The 21,871-nt window shown below is 39.7% G+C and overlaps 1 protein-coding gene across 2 annotated transcripts in view; it reads right to left on the minus strand.

Moving 5' to 3' along the window:
- Positions 1-21,871, minus strand: part of hdac4 (histone deacetylase 4) — a 260,715-nt gene that overhangs the window by 121,561 nt on the left and 117,283 nt on the right. For both annotated transcript variants that reach the window (XM_077215662.1, XM_077215663.1), the window contains one exon: positions 17,879-17,947. In XM_077215662.1, coding sequence (XP_077071777.1) covers positions 17,879-17,947 — 69 coding nt within the window. The remainder of the gene's footprint in view (positions 1-17,878; positions 17,948-21,871) is intronic.

Genomic DNA, 21,871 nt, shown 5'->3' on the forward strand with positions numbered 1-21,871 from the left:
TAATATTTCACAATATCACTGTTTATGTACTTTATAAAGTGAATGCAGCCTTGACGAGCAGAAGAGACTTTTGAACAGTAGTATATGTTGAGCAGGATTTTGGACAATGAGAAAACAAAAATCAATAAATGTCTACTTTTATGACTGATATATTATTCGATTTCTTCACAAGATAAATTTTCAACAAATACATTTTATTTTAAATATTTAAGTAAGCATTAGGTTTTACAATACAAGTATTTGAAAATGATTTTTAATGTGCAACAATGTGCATTCTGTGACATGCTGTTGTGTTGACCTGTTTTTCAACTTAAGAATGCGCTCCTTCACTTTTTTGCACCTCTGCTCATCCGGCTGTCATCTCTTCATCAATAGCAGCTCTATGTACGTGCAAACTGGCCAGGCTGGACAAGTGACAAGAGACCCAAAAATTTTTCACACTAGCCCTGAGGAGCGTCAGAAATTAACTTCTGTCATGACGAAAATTCTCGGAGTGTTTGGCATGGTAATGGCTCTTCTAAGGCTATGTTTACACGGAAACGATCTGAAGAGAAAACGCAAAAGTGCCGTTGCGTTATCACTTTTTATTGTGCGTTTAGACAAGCGTTATCGGGGGGAAATCCGCGTGCATATGATGACGCAAAAGTCTGTGAAATTCGATGTAGTATGCACTCCAGGCGGCTAGGTGGCAATGTGAAGCACTGCGACACAACACCACCAATATCTGACAATATTTTGTACAACTGCTGAAAAGACTCTTGTACGTTTATCAGAGCTGCTATGGCAACTTGAAGGTCCGACGTATGGAAATAATCCGACATATTGGGGTTATTTTCCTGTAATGGCGCATGCCTGTGACGTAAACACGTACACGACGAGAGCCACAGTGAGCAGATTTGCGTTTTTACTGTTTAGATGGGAACGGGACGGTGGATCGTTTTTAAGATTTCCACTCTGGAGGGTGGTTTCACTTTTTTGTGTTTTTAAGCCTCCAAGTCGCTGTCGACGTGTAAACGAAAGGCACATCCGATAAAATATTTTTACATTTTCACCCAGAGTCGTTCTCGTGTAAACAGGGCCTAACAAAGAGCGTGCATGCTCGAAATGTTACCCGTGTCCGAGTCCACTATTAAATTTTTTGCATTTTTGGAGCGCCTATTTTTGTGTATGATATTTTTAGTCTTGGTGGAATAGTTATGCAAGAAAGACATGCTGCTGCTGTACAAAAATGCAAACATGAATTACCCGTAGCAGATCTATACAGGTGGAGCTGGGGAAGGTGGAGGGTTTCTGAAAGCTCGCTTGGCTCGCATTGTCTACTGATAACGGCAAGAACCAATCAGCTGTGCCCTAATCTGATTGCATGCAGATCGAGTTTGACAGACCTATCAGTCTGCGCAATCTAGAGTTTCATGGCAGAACTTTGTATTTTGCTGTATTTAACATTTTCATTGAGTTGTTTTTATTCTTTGCATTTATGAAGGAACACTTATTTTCAACATATAAAAACACACTGCTTGTAAAAATGCTTCAATTTAACCAATTTATTAAAATAGATTCTGAATCATTTGAATGATTAACTTGGCCTAAAATAGATTCTGAATCATTTGAATGATTAACTTGGCCTAAAATAGAATTAAGAAGTGCATTAGATATTCCATTAGGTTAATTCACTTCACTTCCATTAAAGGTGAAGTGTGTCTTTCTCATATTAAAAGCAATGATTAGAAATAGTTCAACTTGATTTTTTTTGGTGCAAATCTAATACAAGAACACACTTTTGTCATTATTTGAGGTAAAATAACCAATTTATTAAAATAAATTCTGAATCAATCGAAAATTTTGCTTGGCCTACAACAGAATTTGAACATTTTATATCAGCATACACATTTTGCATTTCAGTGGCTTTTTTACACCCATCAATTTCTGACCCAACGCCCCAAGCCGTACTCACTGTCAAGTTCTGCTTTCTCAAATCACGCCTGGTTAAGACACGTGTTGGTCAGGCTCACTGGAAGAGCCCAGCCCTGTTCAGTCTGCTCAGTCTCTGCTCCTTTTGTTCTCTCACACTCGGATGTCAAAACAACATCAATGGCTTCTGCAGCAAGGAGCACGTGGGAGGAAAGACCTCATTCATATTTACTCAGTCCCTCAGGCTCATCACACTCTATGTAGCTCTTGTAGCTCTGTGTGTGCTGGTCCATTAGCCCTGCGGTGTCTTCACTCAAGAGCTCCAGGCCCCTGTGGACCCTGGCCTGGCCGGGCTGCGTAACCTCGCTGGTTTTGACCAGAGGCTTCAAAGACACTCAGATCCTCTCTCTCTCTCTCTCTCTCTCTCTCTCAGAAATGATGCGGGTGAAGCAGACCAATGTACTGCACATATGCACGTGCTGTGCTGAGATGTGCATGAATAATGCAGACAGTAAGTACACAGATGCGTGAAGGCTTTTAAAAGCAGAAAAATAAGGCTCTTGTATGGCAAATGACAGCAAATGATGACTGTGGTGCCATGAAAATCAAAGAGATGAAGAGAGGTTGGTAAAGTGCTCAGGATCATGCAACTAACCCTACGCTGTGATTTAGTAGATGGCATGTTGAAGGGATCTGTGTTACGCTCTTATCGGTAGCTGAAAACAATCAAATTAGCCAAAATATTGAATAAACAAACATGCAAGGGGCAGGGACTTTGTGAACCACTTCAGAAATGTGAGGGGAAAAGCTCATTTCGCTCTGGATTTTTGAATCAGAGTTTAATGAATGGATGGCGTTTCAGCTGGAGTTCCTCCAAATGCCCATTTATTTTCAGTATGGAAACTGTCAGAAGCCTCGTGCGGAAATATGCTGATTCATTTGTGAGATAAGAACCACATCCGAGAACAGCTTTGTTCTACAGATTTCAAGTTCTTAATGGCACTAAATAGAATCACTAAAGCTTGCAAACAAGCTTGAAAAATATACATACAGATGCGTCTACACAGATATTTCCAAAAACCAAAATTAGTTTGTCTATCATTATTGTAGAAAAGTCCACTTTAAGGTTTTCACAATTATCTTTTGAATATTCATAGACTGCGCTTATCTTCAACGAACTTAACCCTGAATTGAAACCATTCAGAAGTATTACAGCCTCATTTGCTTCAACAGACAAATACTCTTTTTTCCTCAGCAAGTTGATAGTAATAGCAAAACCATCCTGCTAAATGGCATACAGTCTAGACACGACACTCCCCCTAATACCCATACAAGTCTCACAATCCACTAAAACGCATCCCATCCATTTGCATGGCGCGTAGTTACTGCTCTTCAAGAACAAGACAGAGGCGAATAAAATTAGGTTTGGTATCGTACACTCAGCCGGAAATCAAAACTCAAGTCTGGACCTCAGCAGCCATCAGGAAATAACGGCTGTTTGAAAACATGCTTGTGGGGAAGCACATGGTCTGTGTATCTGCTGGTAACTTTACAGCAGGATTGTTTTCTCTCTCCGAGTCTTTGCAATAACGGCCTCGCTGCTTCCAGGAAAAGACCTATTCCTCAGCTATTAGCCCATCTAATATCCTGCTCTCATCTTGTTACAGACATGTGATCGTAAAAGAGCACACGACAGGAGCCCGAACAGAACCAAACAGTCCATTGTATCAGTTTACATTACTGTATTTTTCTGATGTTAGAATCATTCAATAAATGAAATTGAACAACATTTTTTAAACATCCAATAAGAAATGGGAACAAATTGCATTTCAATTTAACACATTATTTTTTAAATGTTGGCAATTGGTTAAAAATTTTATTATTTAGTTCTGATAACTGACACACAAAAAAGAGTGCATCGAGACAAAAAGCTCATGAGCACCCGTCTGAAATCTAAAACCATAAACCGCCAGTGTTATTTTTGCATTATTTATATAATATTATATGTATTATATATATATATATATATATATATATATATATATATATATATATATATATATATATTATTTATATAAGTGTTTATTAAAATTATCAATGAGATTTTTAAAGTCACTTTATGTGCTTGTCTTTTTTTTTTTTTGCTTTTAACTTTAATTTAGCTTTAATTTAATTTTTAGTAAGTTTAGTACTTCAGCTTAAAGTTATTTCAGTTAGTTACATTTTTCATCTAATATTTTATTTCAACTTTAGTTCAATATCTGAAAAGGATTTTTAATAGTTTTAGTTAACAATAACACTGGACAATACAGAGACCAGATAAATAAAATGAAGCCACCAATTCTTTTCTTCTAGTTGACTATCCTGTTTGACTTAAAAATAAACCACATCACGGATGTAAAATGGGTTGTGAACGCTGTTTTATGTTGGCTATAATGTGCAAAGACAACTTTAAGTAAGCTGTAGATTGATTTCCCAATAAAGTCTAAACACTGTGGCGCTTTAAACATTGGCCTGTTTGTTTGAGCGGCCCAACATAGCAACATCGGCTCAACGATTCGCATCTGTTTGCTCAAACAATTGAAAATGGACGTAACGTTCAGAAAAAACAGTTTGAAAAGTCATTTATTCTACAATTCCATTTGGTGACTTAGCATTACACAACTGCAATTCGACTTCAGCCAGAAAATCATGGGCGGCAACTGTTCTCCTGTAGGCCTTAGAAAGGGCTGTGTGTGTGGCGTGGTGGACGGAGGTTCGTATTGATCTGCTCCGGTCCTGGCAACATTTAGACCATTACGCAATGCCCTTCTAACAAGCCACTATGGCCAGTTTGACAGACAGCTGGACTCATAGACTTGAACTGCTGAGGAATGATACATCCGTCGATCAATCAAAACACTTGGCCAAACTGTCAATCCATCAGTGGCAGCAGAACATACAGAGATTGATAGATGTGTCTATGTAGAACGGACACCACCATAGTCACGACACGCACCTGGACAGCGGAGTTCTGATTGAGAGGAACTGACTGCTAGAAAGAAAGAAAAAAACAGAGAGAAGGGGGGAGAGAGAGGGGGGGGGGAGATGTAAAAGGAGGGAGAGAGAGAGAGAGAGAGAGAGAGAGAAGGGGGGAGAGATGGAAAAGGAGCGAGGGAGAGAGAGAGAGGGGGGGCGGAGAGAGAGGGGGGAGAGAGACAGAGAGGGAAGGAGAGGGAGAGAGAAAGGGAGAGAGAGAAAGAAGGGGGGAGAGAGAGAGGGGGAGAGAAAGAGAGGGAGGAGAGGGAGAGAGAGAGCGAGAGAGAGGGGGGGAGAGGGGAGAGAGAAAGGGGGGGGGGAGAGGGGAGAGATAGATAGAGAGAGATAGAGAGAGAGAGACGGAGAGGGAGAGGGAAAGGGAAAGGTATTAGGAGAGAGAAGTGACTAAATTAAGAGACTAAATACAGAACAAACTGTTTAATTCACAGCTTGGTGAAACCTCACACAACCTGTCAAGAACTTGTTTTTCCCAATATATATATTTGTATTTTTTGCATTGTTATATTATTTTCATGACAATTAAGCACATTCATCACCCACCAATCATTACTGTAACGCATCATAATCATTATTTAATCAGAAATGAGTCGTGCAAATACTTAAATGTAATAATGTTTTACTAAAGCAATTACTAAAAATATTAAATAAATTGTAAATTTATAAATTGTTAAATTAATTAATTTAATTAAATTTGATATGATAGTATTGTTGAAATTGATTTAATTGTTTAATTGTCATGAAAATAATTTCACAATTCAAAAAACCTTAAGGTTTCAAAACCAGAATAATATGAATAATAATTATTATTATTACTGTTTTTTACGATTTAAATTATGAATAATATTATCCAAATATCACATTAAATACTCAATTCACCTGTGAATAGTTTTTTTTAATATATATTATTTAGTGACCCATCACATTTATTGTTTATTCTTACTATTTAATTAGAAACTAATAATTGATTAACAACTGCTGTAAAAAAAAATCTCAGTAAAATTGATTGCCTTAATACCTTGTAAAAACAACTACTAAGGATAATGTGTAGGAACCAACACGAGATGTAAGAATATGTATGAATGAGATCTTCTAGAATGCAACAGTCCTGACAGAATAGGCGTCTACGGCCTGCCGACCGCTTTGCTTGGCAGCTCTGACCTGGACACGGGTGCCACGTTCAGAGGGCCAGGCGGGAGGCATGATGACCATCTGTGAGGGCTGGCACCTGGACCAGGCAGCATTCTCCCTCCAAAAACTCATGTACTGTACACGGGTGACTTCCTCTGAAAACCATCTCCCTCTCACAGCCTACAGAGCTTAAAAACATTCTGGTGAAAAGGCTGTTGAAGACCTTTTCACAGTGACTTTATTTAGGACTGGGTGGTATGACAAATGTTTCAAGTGGTTTCACCAAATTCCACTGAAAATGCAACTTCTGCAGTCTCAAAATTATTCAACCCCTTCATGGCAAGCATCTTTGGTACTAAGTAGAACACCCTTTTGCTGTTATGACCTGCTGCAAATGAGATGTAAAACCAGACACCAGCTTCTGGCAGTGTTTATGAGGAATCTAAGCCCATTCCTCATGAGCAAAGGCTTCCAGTTCAGTAATGTTCTTGGGTTTGTGTGCTGCAACCACCTTCTTCAAATCCCACCACAGATTGTCTATTGGGCTCAAATCAGATGACTGTGATGCCACTGTAGAATCGTCCAGGACTTCTTCTGCAACCAAGCCTTGGTGGAATTTGAGGTACGCTTGGGATCATTGTCCTGTTGGAAGGTCTAATGAAAGTTACACCAAACTTTCCAGTCTTGTACCTAGTTATATTATGAAGACATTTACAGAGGGGTTTGTAAATATATCATTCCTAGCCTGATTTATATAACATTGTATTCCAAAAAACATGTCGAAAATCATTTTTTAAGGCTATTGGCAGTATATTCTGATTTACAGGATAACAAAAGTAGATGTCCATAAATCCCTCTGTAATTTTTCCCCCATCTAATATGTGAACACAATGAAAAAATAATTTTGTACCTGGCTTTATCCAATACTCAGATTGCGTTTAAAATATATGCAAATTAGTGCATATTTAATTAGATAATGCCTCATTTGCATATTTAAACAATAAATTACAGAAAACTTGTAATTCATTTTTTTCTCATCTTAATGTAGGTAATCAACTTGCAAAGTTTCATGGTGATATCTGCTAGTTAAAAAAAGTACCCTATCCATCTTGCCTTCCAGGCACTGCAGGTTTCCAGTGCCAGAGGATGTAAAGCAGCCCCAGAACATCACCGAGCCCCACCATGCTTAACTGTAGGCAGAGTGTTCTTTTCAGCATATTCTTCCTTCTTCCTCCAGACATACCGCTGATCCATAGGGCCGAAAAGGACCAGTTTTGTTTTATCTTCCACAGAACAGAACAGAATCCTGAATTCTGTGAGTTTTATATGATTATGAGCAAACTGGAGCTTTTCTTTGTGCTTTTGGGTCAGTGGTGGTCTACGTCTTAGAGTTCTGGCATGGAAACCGCATGTGTTTAGTACGCGTCTTACTGTGCAAACTGAAACCTCAGTGCCTGTTGCCACCAAGTCTTGGTGCAGATCTTTTGCAGACACTCAAGGGTTTTTCTGAACCTGCCTTCTCAGCAATCTGGTTCCGGCTGCTGATAGCTTCCTTTTTCTGCCCCGTCCAGGTAGTGTAACCACTGTTCCTTTAACTTTGAACTTGCGAACATTCTTTTGACTTGAGTCAAACATGACACTCAACAAACCTAGCCAGTTCAGATATTGTATGTGTTCTAGCTCAAACACAACTGGTGCAACTAATAAAGCCCTTGATTAGCTGCATCAGGTGTGCTTCAGACAACACCTGTTTTGCAGATGTGTGCTGTTGTGAGGGATTCCATTCAGGCGGTTGAATCATTTTGAGACTGCAGAAGTCATTAAAAGTTGCATTTTCAGTTAAATTAGCAGAAACCACTTGAAACATTTGTTGTGTTGAGCTATTTCAATTACTCTTGTTTGATTTGTTCATTGCAAACAGCTGAAAGTCTGTAAATTTTGCCAATAAACCTAATTTGCAATGGGGGTTGAATCATTTTGATTATAACTATTTATATATATATATAACGGCGGTCACCATTAATGTGTTAATGCATGTTATTGTTAATGCGTTAACGCATGGGGTTAATTCAAAATCCTTTAATGGTAAATAATTTAGCGCAAATAAATTACTGAAGCACGCAAAATTGTCATTAGCGTAACTAGCGTCACATAGTTAGATGATCTTGGGAGTCGGGAGTTTATCATACTGACCATCTACGATGGCGCAAGCACCTGTAATCCTGGTAGGTGGAACTTTCTACTAACCCTTTAACCTGATTTCCCTTCTCTGTTTGTGATCAAATCATTTTAAGCCATTAAACTCCAGGAGAGTTTTCAGTCCAATGAACCAGTAAGCAAATGCATTTAAACAATCAGTCCAAAACAGTGGTAAATGTAAGAAAGCCATATATAATACTTACTTTTAAATTATATATCCATACTATATATATATATATAGCACAATCACCATGATTTTGGAGCAACAAGATTTTTGAAATACCACCTACCTCTACTTCATGACTCAATTGATCTCTTTTTTGATAATAAATAGTCTAAACTTGTGTCAGCAAAAGTTTTGGTCAAATGCTTTTTTTGATGTTGAATCAGCAGAGTGAGAAATCGCTATGCAATATGGGTTTCATAGTAAGCACTAAAACGTGTGCTGAATTGTTTTAGGATTGCGCAGGGCTGTTGGGATAGCAGTAAGGCTCCGCCCTCGACCCATCCCGCCCTCTTGGCTTTGGCGGTGCGTATCAGTCCGCTTTACTGACCTGGCTGGACTCCATCCCCTCTGGAGTTCAGCCAGTCCTGGAGAGAGAAAAAAGAAGAGAGGGATAGAGAGAGAGGTGGAACAGTGCAATGACCCTTTTCTTTAGGGAGAAGCGGACAGGGAAGGACAGTGAGAGAAACTGAAAGAGAAACGCACCGTAAGCCAAAACGATCTTTCAGCCACACAAAGAAAGTGTCCTTATAGTGGAGACAAGGTGACTGTTAAAGCTCCATAACTCTTAAAAACCATTCCAGTATGCAGATTACATAGTGCTGCAAAATGTGTCAAATTTCATCATCTACATCCTATAAAACTGTCCATAAGTTATATTATTATAAATGTGATATAGCAGTTTGCACTTGTGCTACAGTCACATGAGCCGTGCACACAAGAGATGCATGTTCAAGTCAAATAAATAAATAAATGAGAGATAGAGAGAATATTGTGGATTTAGAGAATATATATATATTCATATATTCATATATATATTCAAAAAACAAAACAACACTATATATATATATATATATATATAGTGTTGTTTTGTTTTTTGAATGATGTCAGATAAAAAGAGAGGGAACAAAATAAAAAGGTAGGGAAAAATCTGACTGAAGGGGTGAATAAGGCAGGGCATTTCATGCATTAGCATACAGGTCACGCCCATTCAAGACCCAAGCTCTGTCCCTGTTCTCTGTTCTTACCTGTAGCGCTGTTTGTGTCTCTCTCTTCCACTTAAGAGCTCATCTATAATTCAGTGCTCTAAATAAAGAGGCAGCGCTGTGATAAAACAGGACTCTTGGAGCACCGGGTGGACTATCCAAGATTATCGCTGTAGTGCCTGAACCCCAAACACACACACACACACACACACACACACAACAACAACACCACCACCACATAACAACACACACCACTGGATGCAATATTCTCTCAATATTTTCCAGCCTTCTGATGATATTTAAATATCTCTTGATAGGTGTGGATTAAAGGGGGGAATTATAGGAACCATCAGTTTGAGCAAAAACCGCTTTTGCCAAATAGATTCAAAATGTTTAATGCAAGAAGTAAAATACAGTAAAAATCCATTTTAAAATAGTCAAGGCATGTTTTAGAAAAAAATCATTGAAATATTTCAAATGTATTCATGAAATTTACTTTAAAAACGAATGCCGTTATTGAAGTTTATATTAGAGATAAAAATATCTCTCAAGAAAGCAAAGGATCACAAAACGAAATGTAATTGCCCAATAACAAGTGCTTTAAAATCAAAGTTATTGTGAATATTCAACATTGCTCAGATACACGACCATGTTTAGAAGACATTTGTGGTGTAGGAGCCTCAGATGCATACTACATTACACACACACACTTCTTTCTGACACCCTCTGAATGAAAAACTCGCTCAGTCAGGCTACTTAATATGCAAACAAATCTGTCTTCATAAAGTTCATCATCTCCTGTGTGAATCATGTTCTCAAAGCCTCCTCCTCTTCAGACGACCAGCAATCACACACAAACATCATCTTTGTGAAAAAACTAGACCAAAGTTGCTACTAATAATGATACATAATGGCAGTTCACTTTTTATGATACACATTTTATAGACATAAAATGTTAGATTAAACAATCAAATAAATAGCTTAAATAACCTTTATTATTACATTATTTGTAATGAATTATTTAAATTAGATGAATATAATTATGGAGGTCAATCCTATTAAAACTTTATTACTTACAAAATACATGTAAATATTTATTTAATATTTGAATAAAAATATTAAAAAACTATATATAAATATTTTAAAAAGCTGTCAAGGCTGCATTTCTTGATTTAGTTTAGTTTTATTTTAAGTACTAAAATAAACTAAATTATAAACAATACAAAATGTATAAACAAAAAACATCAGCTTCATGCCAACTTTAAACATGGTAAAATGGGTTTAACACACTAGTGTGTGTGGCGAGCGCACAGGAGCCGTTGTTCTGTAGCTGCCTTTGCATCATCCAAGTGGATGCCTCACACTGGTGGTGGTTGAGGAAATATATGATTGTAAAATGCTTTGGGTGAAGAGTAGTACATAGTAAAGCACTATATAAATGCATCATTCATTCATGCTTTCCGTTGGCTAACCACAAACAGATAACCCAATTTTTTTTTAAACATTTGCACAAGAAAGGTGGATGGCCTTGGTTCTCACTCTAGAGATGCAAGTTTGAAATTGACTCCCCGTTCCACTGAGTCTATCCAAAACAAAGCTGCAAAAAGTCTCTCCAAAAATGCATCGGATAAAATCGCTATAAAGAGCAGATGCATTGCATGTTTTTTTTTTTTTTTTGGAGAAGGCCGGTTTGGAGCTCAGAGGTGTGGGCGTTTAACAAGTCGCCAACAGCTCATCTTCATTTTCAATTCATTTTCCGCCCTCATAGCAGGAGATCTGCCCAGCACGTTTGCGAGAGCCAGTACGCTTTCACAGGCCTCCTCTGAGGAAGAGTGTGTACGAGTAAGCGAATTATGTGTGAATGCATGAAAAGGTCATAGCATTACTTGACCAGAATGTGTGTGTGTGTGTGTGTGTGTGTGTGTGTGTGTGTGTGTGTGTGTGTGTGTGTGTGTGTGTGTGTGTGTGTGTGTGTGTAAGAGGGTTTAACACACACAAACTGTAAGAATAACACACTGTGATGACTCGAGCTCTCAGCAGACACACAGATGCAGCAAACATGCTTGAATGAACTCACACGCCAGGGCCACACAAAGGCGTCTACAACATAAATAAGACATAAGACAGACCGAGTATACCATATGACATCAGCAATCAGGATACTCAGACATTCAACCAGTTCGACATGTAGACAGGACTCTTTTCCTGAAGCATTTTCTTCTCTGAAAATTTAAAGAGATTCAAATATGAGCATTATAGCATTCTTCGATATTATTTTTTGTCTTCTGTGGAACAAAAAAGTAGAAAATTGCACACACTGATTGGTTTTTAAATGCAATTACAATGAATGGGATGCAAAAGCATCATAGAAAACTGTTCCCTGAGAGGCAGGAACGAGACATTATTGAAAACTTATGGGCTAAAGCCAGCTAGGAACAGCTGGCCAATTGTCGTGAAGTGTGCAAATACTGACAGGCTCGCGGGCAGTATAAAATGCATGGGCTCGACAATTGCGTCCGAATGACGACTGAACGCTTGCACAGCTGATCAAACAGCGAACATGGCAGCTAACGCAATGTCTCGTTCCTGCCTCTCAGGGAATCGAGGTTATGATAATAACTGGAAACGTTCCCTTTCGAGAGCGGTAACTCTACATTGCGTTGCAACGCTGCCGGAACTGAATAAAATCCCGCCGTGAGAGTAGTGAAGATAAGCTCGGGGAAACAGGGTCAAGCTACGGAAGAGACAGACAGTCAGCAAATAGCCGCGCCGCTACGAGTGCTCGCATCTGAAAGGCGGAACTAGACCAACGAGACATCAGTTCCGACCCTATCAAAATTTGCATATCCAAACGCAATAAAAGCGAAAGCTGTACTGATCCAGGGCAGACACAACACAGTAAGCACTCAAACAAGAGGGTTAAACACAGTGTCAACAGCGGTAGCGGTGACAGCTGTATTAACACTAGTAGCCATATACACAGAGTCAACAGTACAGTGGTAACCACTGCAAAGAAATTTAACTCAACGAAAGGACTTGCGACGCCACAGACGGTACATCCAGCTTGTAAAATCTGGCGAAGGTAATCAGAGGGGACAATAAGGGGTAATCTTAAGGGGAGAATCTTTCCCCTGGCATTCGCAAGCCAATGTGATAGCCTCCACAATCCAGTTACAAAGTCTCTGTTTTGAGACAGCACGTCCATTAGTACATCCACCAAAGCACACAAAAAGCTGACGAAAGGCAGCCGAGCGATTCACATACATCTGCAAAGCCCTGACAGGCCAAAAAGCGCTCTGAGCGTCAGTGTCACGCGAGGATGACGGCTCAAAAGATGAGGCGGGCAGGGAGACAACCTGTGCTTTGAACGGTGTAGAGAGTGACTTAGACACGTAGCCCATCTCGGCCGGAGAGTAACGCTGCAGTCCCCGGGTTCAAAACGGATACAATCGTTGTTCACCAAGAACGCGTGTACATCTCCAATGCGCTTCGAAGAGACGAGAGCAAGGAGCAAAGCCGTTTTCAGGGACAGCTCCTTAACAGCAATCGAAGCTAGTGACTCGAACGGCGGTAGAGAGAGAGAGAGACCTCAGAACTAGCGTTAGATCCCACGGCGGCACAGATGGCGGCCGTGAAGGACACAATCTCCTCGCTCCCCTGAGATATCTGGTCACCAGAATGTTCTTACCGGTCGATTGCCCGTCAACCAAGGAACGAAACGAAGCAATAGCTGCCACATACACCTTCAGCGTGGAATGCAAACTCCCACTATCCAGTCTGTGCTGTTGGAAGCGCAAAGCATCCGACACGGAACAGATCACCGGATACCTAGTAGAAGTGCCTCCGTGAGTGTGCCCAGCACTCATGAGGGCAGATTGTCCTGCTCATTTAAGGACCCTGAAGTGGCCACACATGGAGGTTCCACAGCTCGGGTCTGGGGTGCCATATCGTGTCGTTCGCCTGAGACAACAGGTCATTCCTGAGGGGATTTGCCATGGGGAGCCACCATTATCTCTCTCAGGTCCGCAAACCAGAGCTGGTTCGGCCAGCTCAGGGCCACGAGGATCACTGACGCTCTCTCCTCCCTGATTTTGCACAACACCATAGGCAGAATCTTCACCAGAGGGAACGCGTAAAGCCTGGCTTTCGGCCAACGCATCTCCCGTCAGCGGGGAGTGAGATAGCGAGAAAAACGTCTGACAGTGTGTGTTCTCACTCGTGGCAAACAAATCAATGTCCGGCCTCCCGAATCAATCCCAAATCATTCGCACCGGGATGAAGCCTCCACTCTCCTTGAGGAATCCCGTTGCTCGTAAGCATGTCCGCTCCGCGGTTTAGGAGACCGGGGATATGCGCAGCTCTGATGGAGAGAAAGTGTTGATCCGCCCACAGTAGGAGACTCGCTGCCTGTTTGAAAAGAGCTCTGGAGTGCACGCCTCCCTGGCGATTTATGTACGAAACCACAGACATGTTGTCGGTTCGAATCAGTACATGCTGCTGCTCCAACCTCGACCGAAAAGCTTCCAGGGTTAAGGACACCGCCTTTAATTCCAAACGGTTTATGTGCCACTCCCTCTGTGACTCCGACCACAGACCTGAGGCAGGCACACCCAAGCTCCCCAGCCTGAGGTCGACGCATCCATCGAGACCATGGTGCTTTGTTTAACTATTCCCCAAGGCACTCCTAGGCTGAACATATCCGGGTTGCACTGAGGTCTCAGAGCACTGATGCAGCTGTGAGTGACCTGAATGCACCTGTGACCTTAAGACCACGCCCGCGGCGGGACTCGTGTTTTCAGCCAAAACTGCAGCGGCCGCATATGCAGCAGGCCCAGATGGCACACTGAAGAAGCCGCCGCCATCAGCCACCAGAAGCCTCTGAAATTCCCTCAGTGAAACAGACCTGCCCAGTCTGAAACGGCGCAGAGTAAACAGTCTCTATGCGCTCTTGAGAGAGGTGGGCTCGCATTGCCACTAAGGCTGAGCAATTTTAGCGATTCTGCGATATAAATCGATATTTTTACCCCCAAGAAAGTATCTAAGCCGCGAGTATCGATACATAAGTCCCATTCAAATCCCCCGAGTTTACCCCCGTTCGCTTTAAAGCTCGGACGTTATCGGTTCTGCTGTCGGTAGGCTACTGGGGAAATTAAGAAAATACACGTACTATTTATTATTGGTATAAAGACGTAATCTTGAACATGTTTATCTCGCCAGCCAGTTCTATATATAATAATATTAAACCATTTGTCTGTGACTGTGATGCAATTTAGCTATTCGCAGTCCAGCAGAAAGACAGAGCGATCTCTCACGCGGAGCCACAGCGCGCACAATATCACAGCCCTTAATAAGTGACAGAAATAAACATTCAAACGTGGTTACACTTTAGATCTGGGATATTATTCTAATTTTATTTTAGATTTCGCCTTTTAGAGATTATAAAAAGAAGATATTATTCTAATTTTATTTTAGATTTCGCCTTTTAGAGATTATAAAAACAAGATATTTGAGATGAAACCATTACAGACTAGAGTAGACGCAGAGCAATTTCCTCCCTTTCACAGCGATGCGCTGTCATTTCTTTCTAAAACCCAAACGTACCGTCAGAATCAGCATGATCGGTGATTGTTGTAAAATGCAGTATCTACTGTTGCTAGATAGCGGACGTGTTTAATCATTAAAATAGCTAGTATAAGCACAAAAATCTGCACAAGAGCTGTTCACAAGGCGACGCGCGCTCCGAAATGGACTGCAAGGAGACCAGAAAAGCCCTAATTAACTTTGGGCTACATGTGCGCATCTAAACTATCAAATATACATACAAATATAAAAATGACCAGCTCTTCACTGAAACACAGTTTATTCACTTAAACACAGTTTATGTCTTAAATGGACGTAAATAATTGGGGGAAAATTATGGTGCATCAGTCACCTATTAGATCTGCACTCGTCTTAAAGGGGCAGCAGTCTAATAAACCTGCTGACAATTGAGCCATTAATGCTCATCAAACTACAAAAGGCACTCACAGCTCTTGAATGAATAACTTAACTTGTCCAGTCAGAGACGTATATATTGTGTAATTGATGTTTTTAGTTTTCAGTTCAATTAATTCAATCCAAGTAAATGGAACAGGAACATTCACAAGATGTCACCAAAATCACTCTGTCCCCTTTAAATCTTTCAGAAAATGATGAAAGTGTATCGAATTATATCGAATCGTATCGAATCGTTGGCTGAATATCATGATATATATCATATTGTGAGCTGAATATCGTGTATCGTATGGTATCGTGAGACTAGTGTATCGCTACAGCCCTAATCGCCACCGAGTCAAAACAAACGCCGAGAAATGTTATAGTCTGACTCAGGATAAGCACGCTCTTCTGCACATTTACACGCAGTCCCAGCGTATCCAGATGGCGAAGCAGCGTTTCCACGTGACTGATTAACACATCCCTTGAGAGAGCTAAAATCAATAACAATTTAAAATAAATAAATAAATAAATATATAAATATATATACACATTAATTGATTTTTTTAATATTATTGTAAAAAGTATATATATTTTATAAGTGTACACACATATACACAATAAATAAACACTATTTTTTCAATACAATAATGAAAATGAGTTTTGATTTTTTTTGCATTATGCTAATGAGAACGAGTAGCAATGCCTGATATTTTGTATAAATATCTACCTCTCCATGTTTAACTGTATTTTTGTTTTTGTTTTGTTTTTTAAAGGAACAGCGCAGACCGTCTAATATCTAATGCTTTCTTGTCTCACACATGTTGAATAATGCATGAAGCTGCATATGGTGGTTTAATATTGCGTATGTGCTGCTCCGACACAAGCATCAGACAAATGAAGGCATCGTACAGTAACTACAGTCCATTCCAGCCAAAAACACCAGTGCTGGCTGGGATGTTATGATCCAAAAACAGCAAGCACGCCTTGTCCACGCGGACTCATTAAACATACGGCATAAAGTACCATTGGTCCCTGCTCAGTGAGCATGTTTACAATCAATACTAATTCAGCATGGAGGGGAACAGGGGGAGAGAGACAGATAGAGAGGGAGAGTGAAAGAGTGGAAAGGCACCGTTGGCAGTGAGCAGGTCTCCAGGCGAGACTTTCAGCACCATCTGTTTCCTGCTCCTCAGTTCCAGTCTTAAACCAGTCCTACACAAGACTAAACCCAGCTGAACCAGCCTAGACAGGGTCTAAACCTGCACCCCCTTAAAAAGGTTATCAAGACAGACAAATCCCACAGAAAAACCTAAAGTCATTTTAGTCCAGTTCAGACTATGAACAGAAAATCTGCTAAATAATCTTCTCCCCTCCTTCCTTTCTTACATTATTTACCTTTATTATTTCCTTTCTCATTGCCTGCTTCATTTCCTTCTTTTTTTCTCATTCCTGCCTGTCTCCCTTTCTGTCATTCCATAAAATTCTTCAAACCTTCATTCTTCCCTTTTTCATTTATTGTTTCCTTTATTCATCTTACATACTTTCCTTCCATTTAAAAAGGATTTACTAAAAAGGTCCAAAACTTTTAACACCAGCCAAGAGAAAACCTATTTCTATTGCATTATTGTGCGTGTTCTACATGGACATAAACCCCTTACTAAGCTCCAGTGTAGTACCAGAGTCCTCACACTACAGCGCTCTGTGTGTGGCTCTCTGGCCGGGCCAACATGTGTGAGTGTCTGTACACAGATGCCACGCTCTTTCTCTTTTAGCAGGAGCAGAGGGAAACCACATCGGGCTAACCAATGTGTTTGTGGCTAGCCAGGAATCCACTGCTACTCCAGCTCCAAGAGGAGACAGTGCACATACACATATGCATATACATGATACAGAAACATGGATGGATGGATGGATGGATGGATGGATGGATGGATGGATGGATGGATGGATGGATGGATGGATGGATGGATGGATGGATGGATGGATGGATGGATGGATGGATGGATGGATGGATGGATGGATGGATGGATGGATGGATGGATGGATGGATGGATGGATGGATGGATGGATGGATGGATGGATGGATGGATGGATGGATGGATGGATGGATGGATGGATGGATGGATGGATGGATGGATGGATGGATGGATGGATGGATGGATGGATGATCTTATGGTATATTTTCCACTGAATGAAACGTTTTTTAAAGACCCATTAAACACATCTCCAACTCTACAGTGTCACAGAAGCCAATCAGACGTACTGTGACACCCCCCCACCACACACACACACACACACACACACACACACACACACACACACACACACACACACACACACACACACACACACACACACACACACACACACACACACACACACACACACACACACACACACACACACACACCCCTACCAGAAGGAATGTGGTTGACTCCAGATGGCTTCAGAAGTTCCAGTGGATGTTCTTTACTGGGAAGTCCATCTGCGGGGGAGAGAGAAACAATTCCAACTGAGAAATGGCGTGTAGCGCTGAGGATCAGGGAAGCATACGTCATCAGGATATTCTATTACAGCTCTGAACACAAACTACATATGCAACATATGGACCATTGCCAGGGAAGACGCCATCATTTTGAAGCAAATGAATGTGAGGGATTGACGTGCACTAGCTGTCTTAAAGGTAACAAAACCGCCTCTTATTTAATTTCTTTCTAATACATGTTCCTGCTTTCTCTGTAATCTTTCATCAAAAATTTTATGTCTTGTTTCACTTCTAATACAACTTTCATATCAGGTCCCAAATGTTTTTTCTCTGCAGTTTCACTCAGATTTTTATTTTTTTGGCATATTTTCAATATTTCATCAGCTAAAAAATCCACACCGAAGCACAAAACCAACTGAACATAAACTGTGTGTCTATCTCTCACAGCCACATTTTTATTTGAATCAATTTAAATCTGCAATCTACTCTGAAAATGTCCACAGGACACATGAAATGAACACGCAACAGATTTCCTAAAGCAGGATTTATAATTACGTGAAAAGGCAAAACAACATCAGTAGGCAAGATAATTCAGGGAGAACCAGCTATAAATAGCCTAGATCTGTAAAAGAGGGAGAGGGAGAGGGAGAGGGAGAGAGAGAGACTCAATGCAGAATACATGAGAGCATTAGCATTCACAAACACACGCACATACAGTAGCAGAGGGATCATAAAACCTGCACATCTCATCTTAATCCACCATAACAAAGGAGAAAGTGTTTCATAAGGGGAATCTCATAAAACCCTTTAAGAACAAACACTTTTTTTCCCCAATGTGACATTTTCTTTAAGACATGTATGCATATTCTTCTCAAAATCTCATTACTGTAATGTAAAAAAGAAATCATATGGTACTATAAGCATTTATACCACAATTAGTCCATAATATAAAAACAATAACCAATAACTATTTACATAATAATAATACGTATTACTATGGTACATGGCAATTTAGGGAGAACATTTTTGGAAATGCCATAAAAATAATGTCACAATGAAAGAAAATATTAATGGTACAAAAATAGGCTTTATTTTCTTTATGGTCAATTTACTGGACACTATTGTTCAAAAGTTTAGGGTTGGTAAGATTTTTAGCAAATAAATTATTTTATTCAGCAATGACATTAAAGTGATCAAAAGTGACCATAAAGAGAATGATAATGTTACACATAAATATTTAAATTTCAAATAAGTGATATCATCACAGGAAAAGATTTATAAAAGGACCCAAATAAATACATTTTAAAAATATATTAAAATAGAAAAGTGTCATTTTACATCTGAATAATATTTAACAATATTATTTATTTTTTATCAAATAAATGCAGACTTGGTGAGCATATCAGACTCCGACCCCAAAAATTTGAACGGTTGTGTATCCTTATTTTAAATTATTTAAAAAATTAGATAAAAAAATATACAAATGAAATTATTTAAATATTCATTAAAAATATATATTTGTTGAGCATGTGAAAAATAACTCTGACAGCAGGTTTGGTGGCATTCTTCTCAGCTATAATGAGTTTCTATATGGCATCTCCGGGAGCAGCCATTAATCTCACATTAATGAGCTTCAGATGCACTTCACACGAGTGAGCTTCCTGACATACTGACCCCAATGTGTCTCACACCTACTCGCCAAAGACAGACAGTGAATCACAGCGGAGGAGGAATGCAAAGACTTCACGGCGTTTCATTCATTAGACATTCCAGTCACAGTCTGGCCAGCGGCGGCAGGGTCGTTTCCACGGATCAACAGATGTCAGTTCCTCTGAAAGTGAGACCGGAGGGCTTTACGCCTCAGTTTGCACAGAACACTGCAGAGGACAAACAACCGCCTCGCAAAATCTGGAGGGGTTAACCGAGAGAGATTCGGATTTTGCTGATGTCTGTTCCATTTTTCCACCCCAACATCACTTCTGTAGATGCCCAATCTGTCCTTAAACCTGCTCGGAGCAGCGGAGAGACCGGAAAAACATTCCCACACAACTGACAATCAGATGATGACAAATCAACCCTGCTGTACGGAGGTCGAGGGCAATTCTGAACAGGAAAAGTGGATTCTTTAACAAAACACTCATGAATACTTCAATCTGTTTGTGTGTTTGTGTATATATATATATGTATATATATATATATATATATATATAGATATATATATATAGATATATATATATAGATATATATATTTTTTTTTTTTTGGGCTGGGGGGGGGGATATTGCTGTGGTTTGATGATCAAAGAGGACCAAAACAAACCATGGTTGGTCAATTTGCATGTCATCCAGACAGTTTCTTCCTATCTAAGTGGGTTTCTCTTTGTCCAAAATACACTGCAAATGTCTATAATCAAAAGCCTGGATAGTCAAAAGACTGACAAAATAGAGACGAGAGCCAATCCTCCAAACTCCCAGCCTCAACTGCTATCAACCGATCTGCCTTCATACATCTCGACTTAATCATATCTCTGGATCTCATTGAATGACAGGACCCAAGTGACCTCATCCATTCATGTAATACACACAGCAGCTCAGATAAGAGCTACACTTATCCTACCTAGTGAATTCAGATCAGAACAGAGTGTATCAATCATCCTGCTGATAAGATGTTCCAGTGGAACGTGCACGGAATGCTGCGTGAACACGGTATTCCCAGACTGAGGTGTACACCAAACTCTGCTTGTGTCTGAAAATAAAGCTGTGTTCAATGATTATTTTGATTAGTATGCTATAATGAATTACTTCTAAAATACTTATTTAATTAATCGGGTTAAAAAAAAGCCTGTGTACATAAAAATTCTTTGGAAATAAAGAATTTATCAAAATGTATAATATAAACACGTACAACAAATATATATTGAATTATTATTTTTATTTGCTTTTGCAAGTACTGAGTTATAATAAAGAGAACCAGTATTAATAAATCGCCAGTTTAAAAAAGATCAAAGCATCTGGATGCACTGTATGCAATGTGAATTTAGAGGGACATTTTCATTCTCGCATTATCATTTGTATATATTCAAACCCATGAAAATGTATAAATAAATGTACATTACATTTAAAAATAAACAGTTTGAAAACATTTGAAAATTATTATTATTTTAAAATAAAGTAAAAATACATGTTAAATTAAAATATTTACACCATTAAATTAAAATTATTAAAATTATTCAATACAAATTATTCATATACATATTTAATACAGTATATATACATATATATAAATAATGACATTTTTGGAGTCAATTATTTAGAATTTTAATTTGAATGTTTATTGTTGCAGCCCTATCCCGACCTGCATGGCAAAGGATTATGGGATTTCAGCTGAATAGATGAAGACGTCTCAGCAGACAAGATGTTACACAACCACTGAACTTGAACATGTCTTGATGCCTTCCTACCTCTGTTTCCTGCCTGTGTTTGTTCTCCGATACAGGGTGTACGAGTTCAGGCTGGAGGAGCAGGAGGCAGATAAACAAGACAGCCCACAACATTACCTCGCTCAGCCGTGATTATTCGCCTCTGTAACCCAGCACGCTCCGGCACTGAACCCCGCTGAGTCCGGAGAGCAAGGAACCCGAGGAACCTGCAGCACATCGGCACACGCACGATGCGCCTCGAGCCGATAAGGATCTATTGAAGGTGCCTAGCACACAGGCCTCAGGCTTTTAACAAACTTTTGTCTTTCCATGATGCTATTTTCAGCCATCCAGACTGAAGTCATGATTAATACATGCTGCTGCACAGCAAAAATAAAACATTCATGGAAGAGCCCTCCGACGGTGTCCCCTCTGAACAAGGAAGCTTTTTAGATTGTGGCAGCACACCTCCTGCTTTCTCCTCCTGAGAGGGATGTAGATGGGAGGA

The sequence above is a fragment of the Siphateles boraxobius genome, unplaced genomic scaffold (genome assembly GCF_051911475.1).
Source record: "Siphateles boraxobius isolate OS27281-9 unplaced genomic scaffold, OSU_SipBor_1 7, whole genome shotgun sequence".
NCBI lineage: Eukaryota > Metazoa > Chordata > Actinopteri > Cypriniformes > Leuciscidae > Siphateles > Siphateles boraxobius.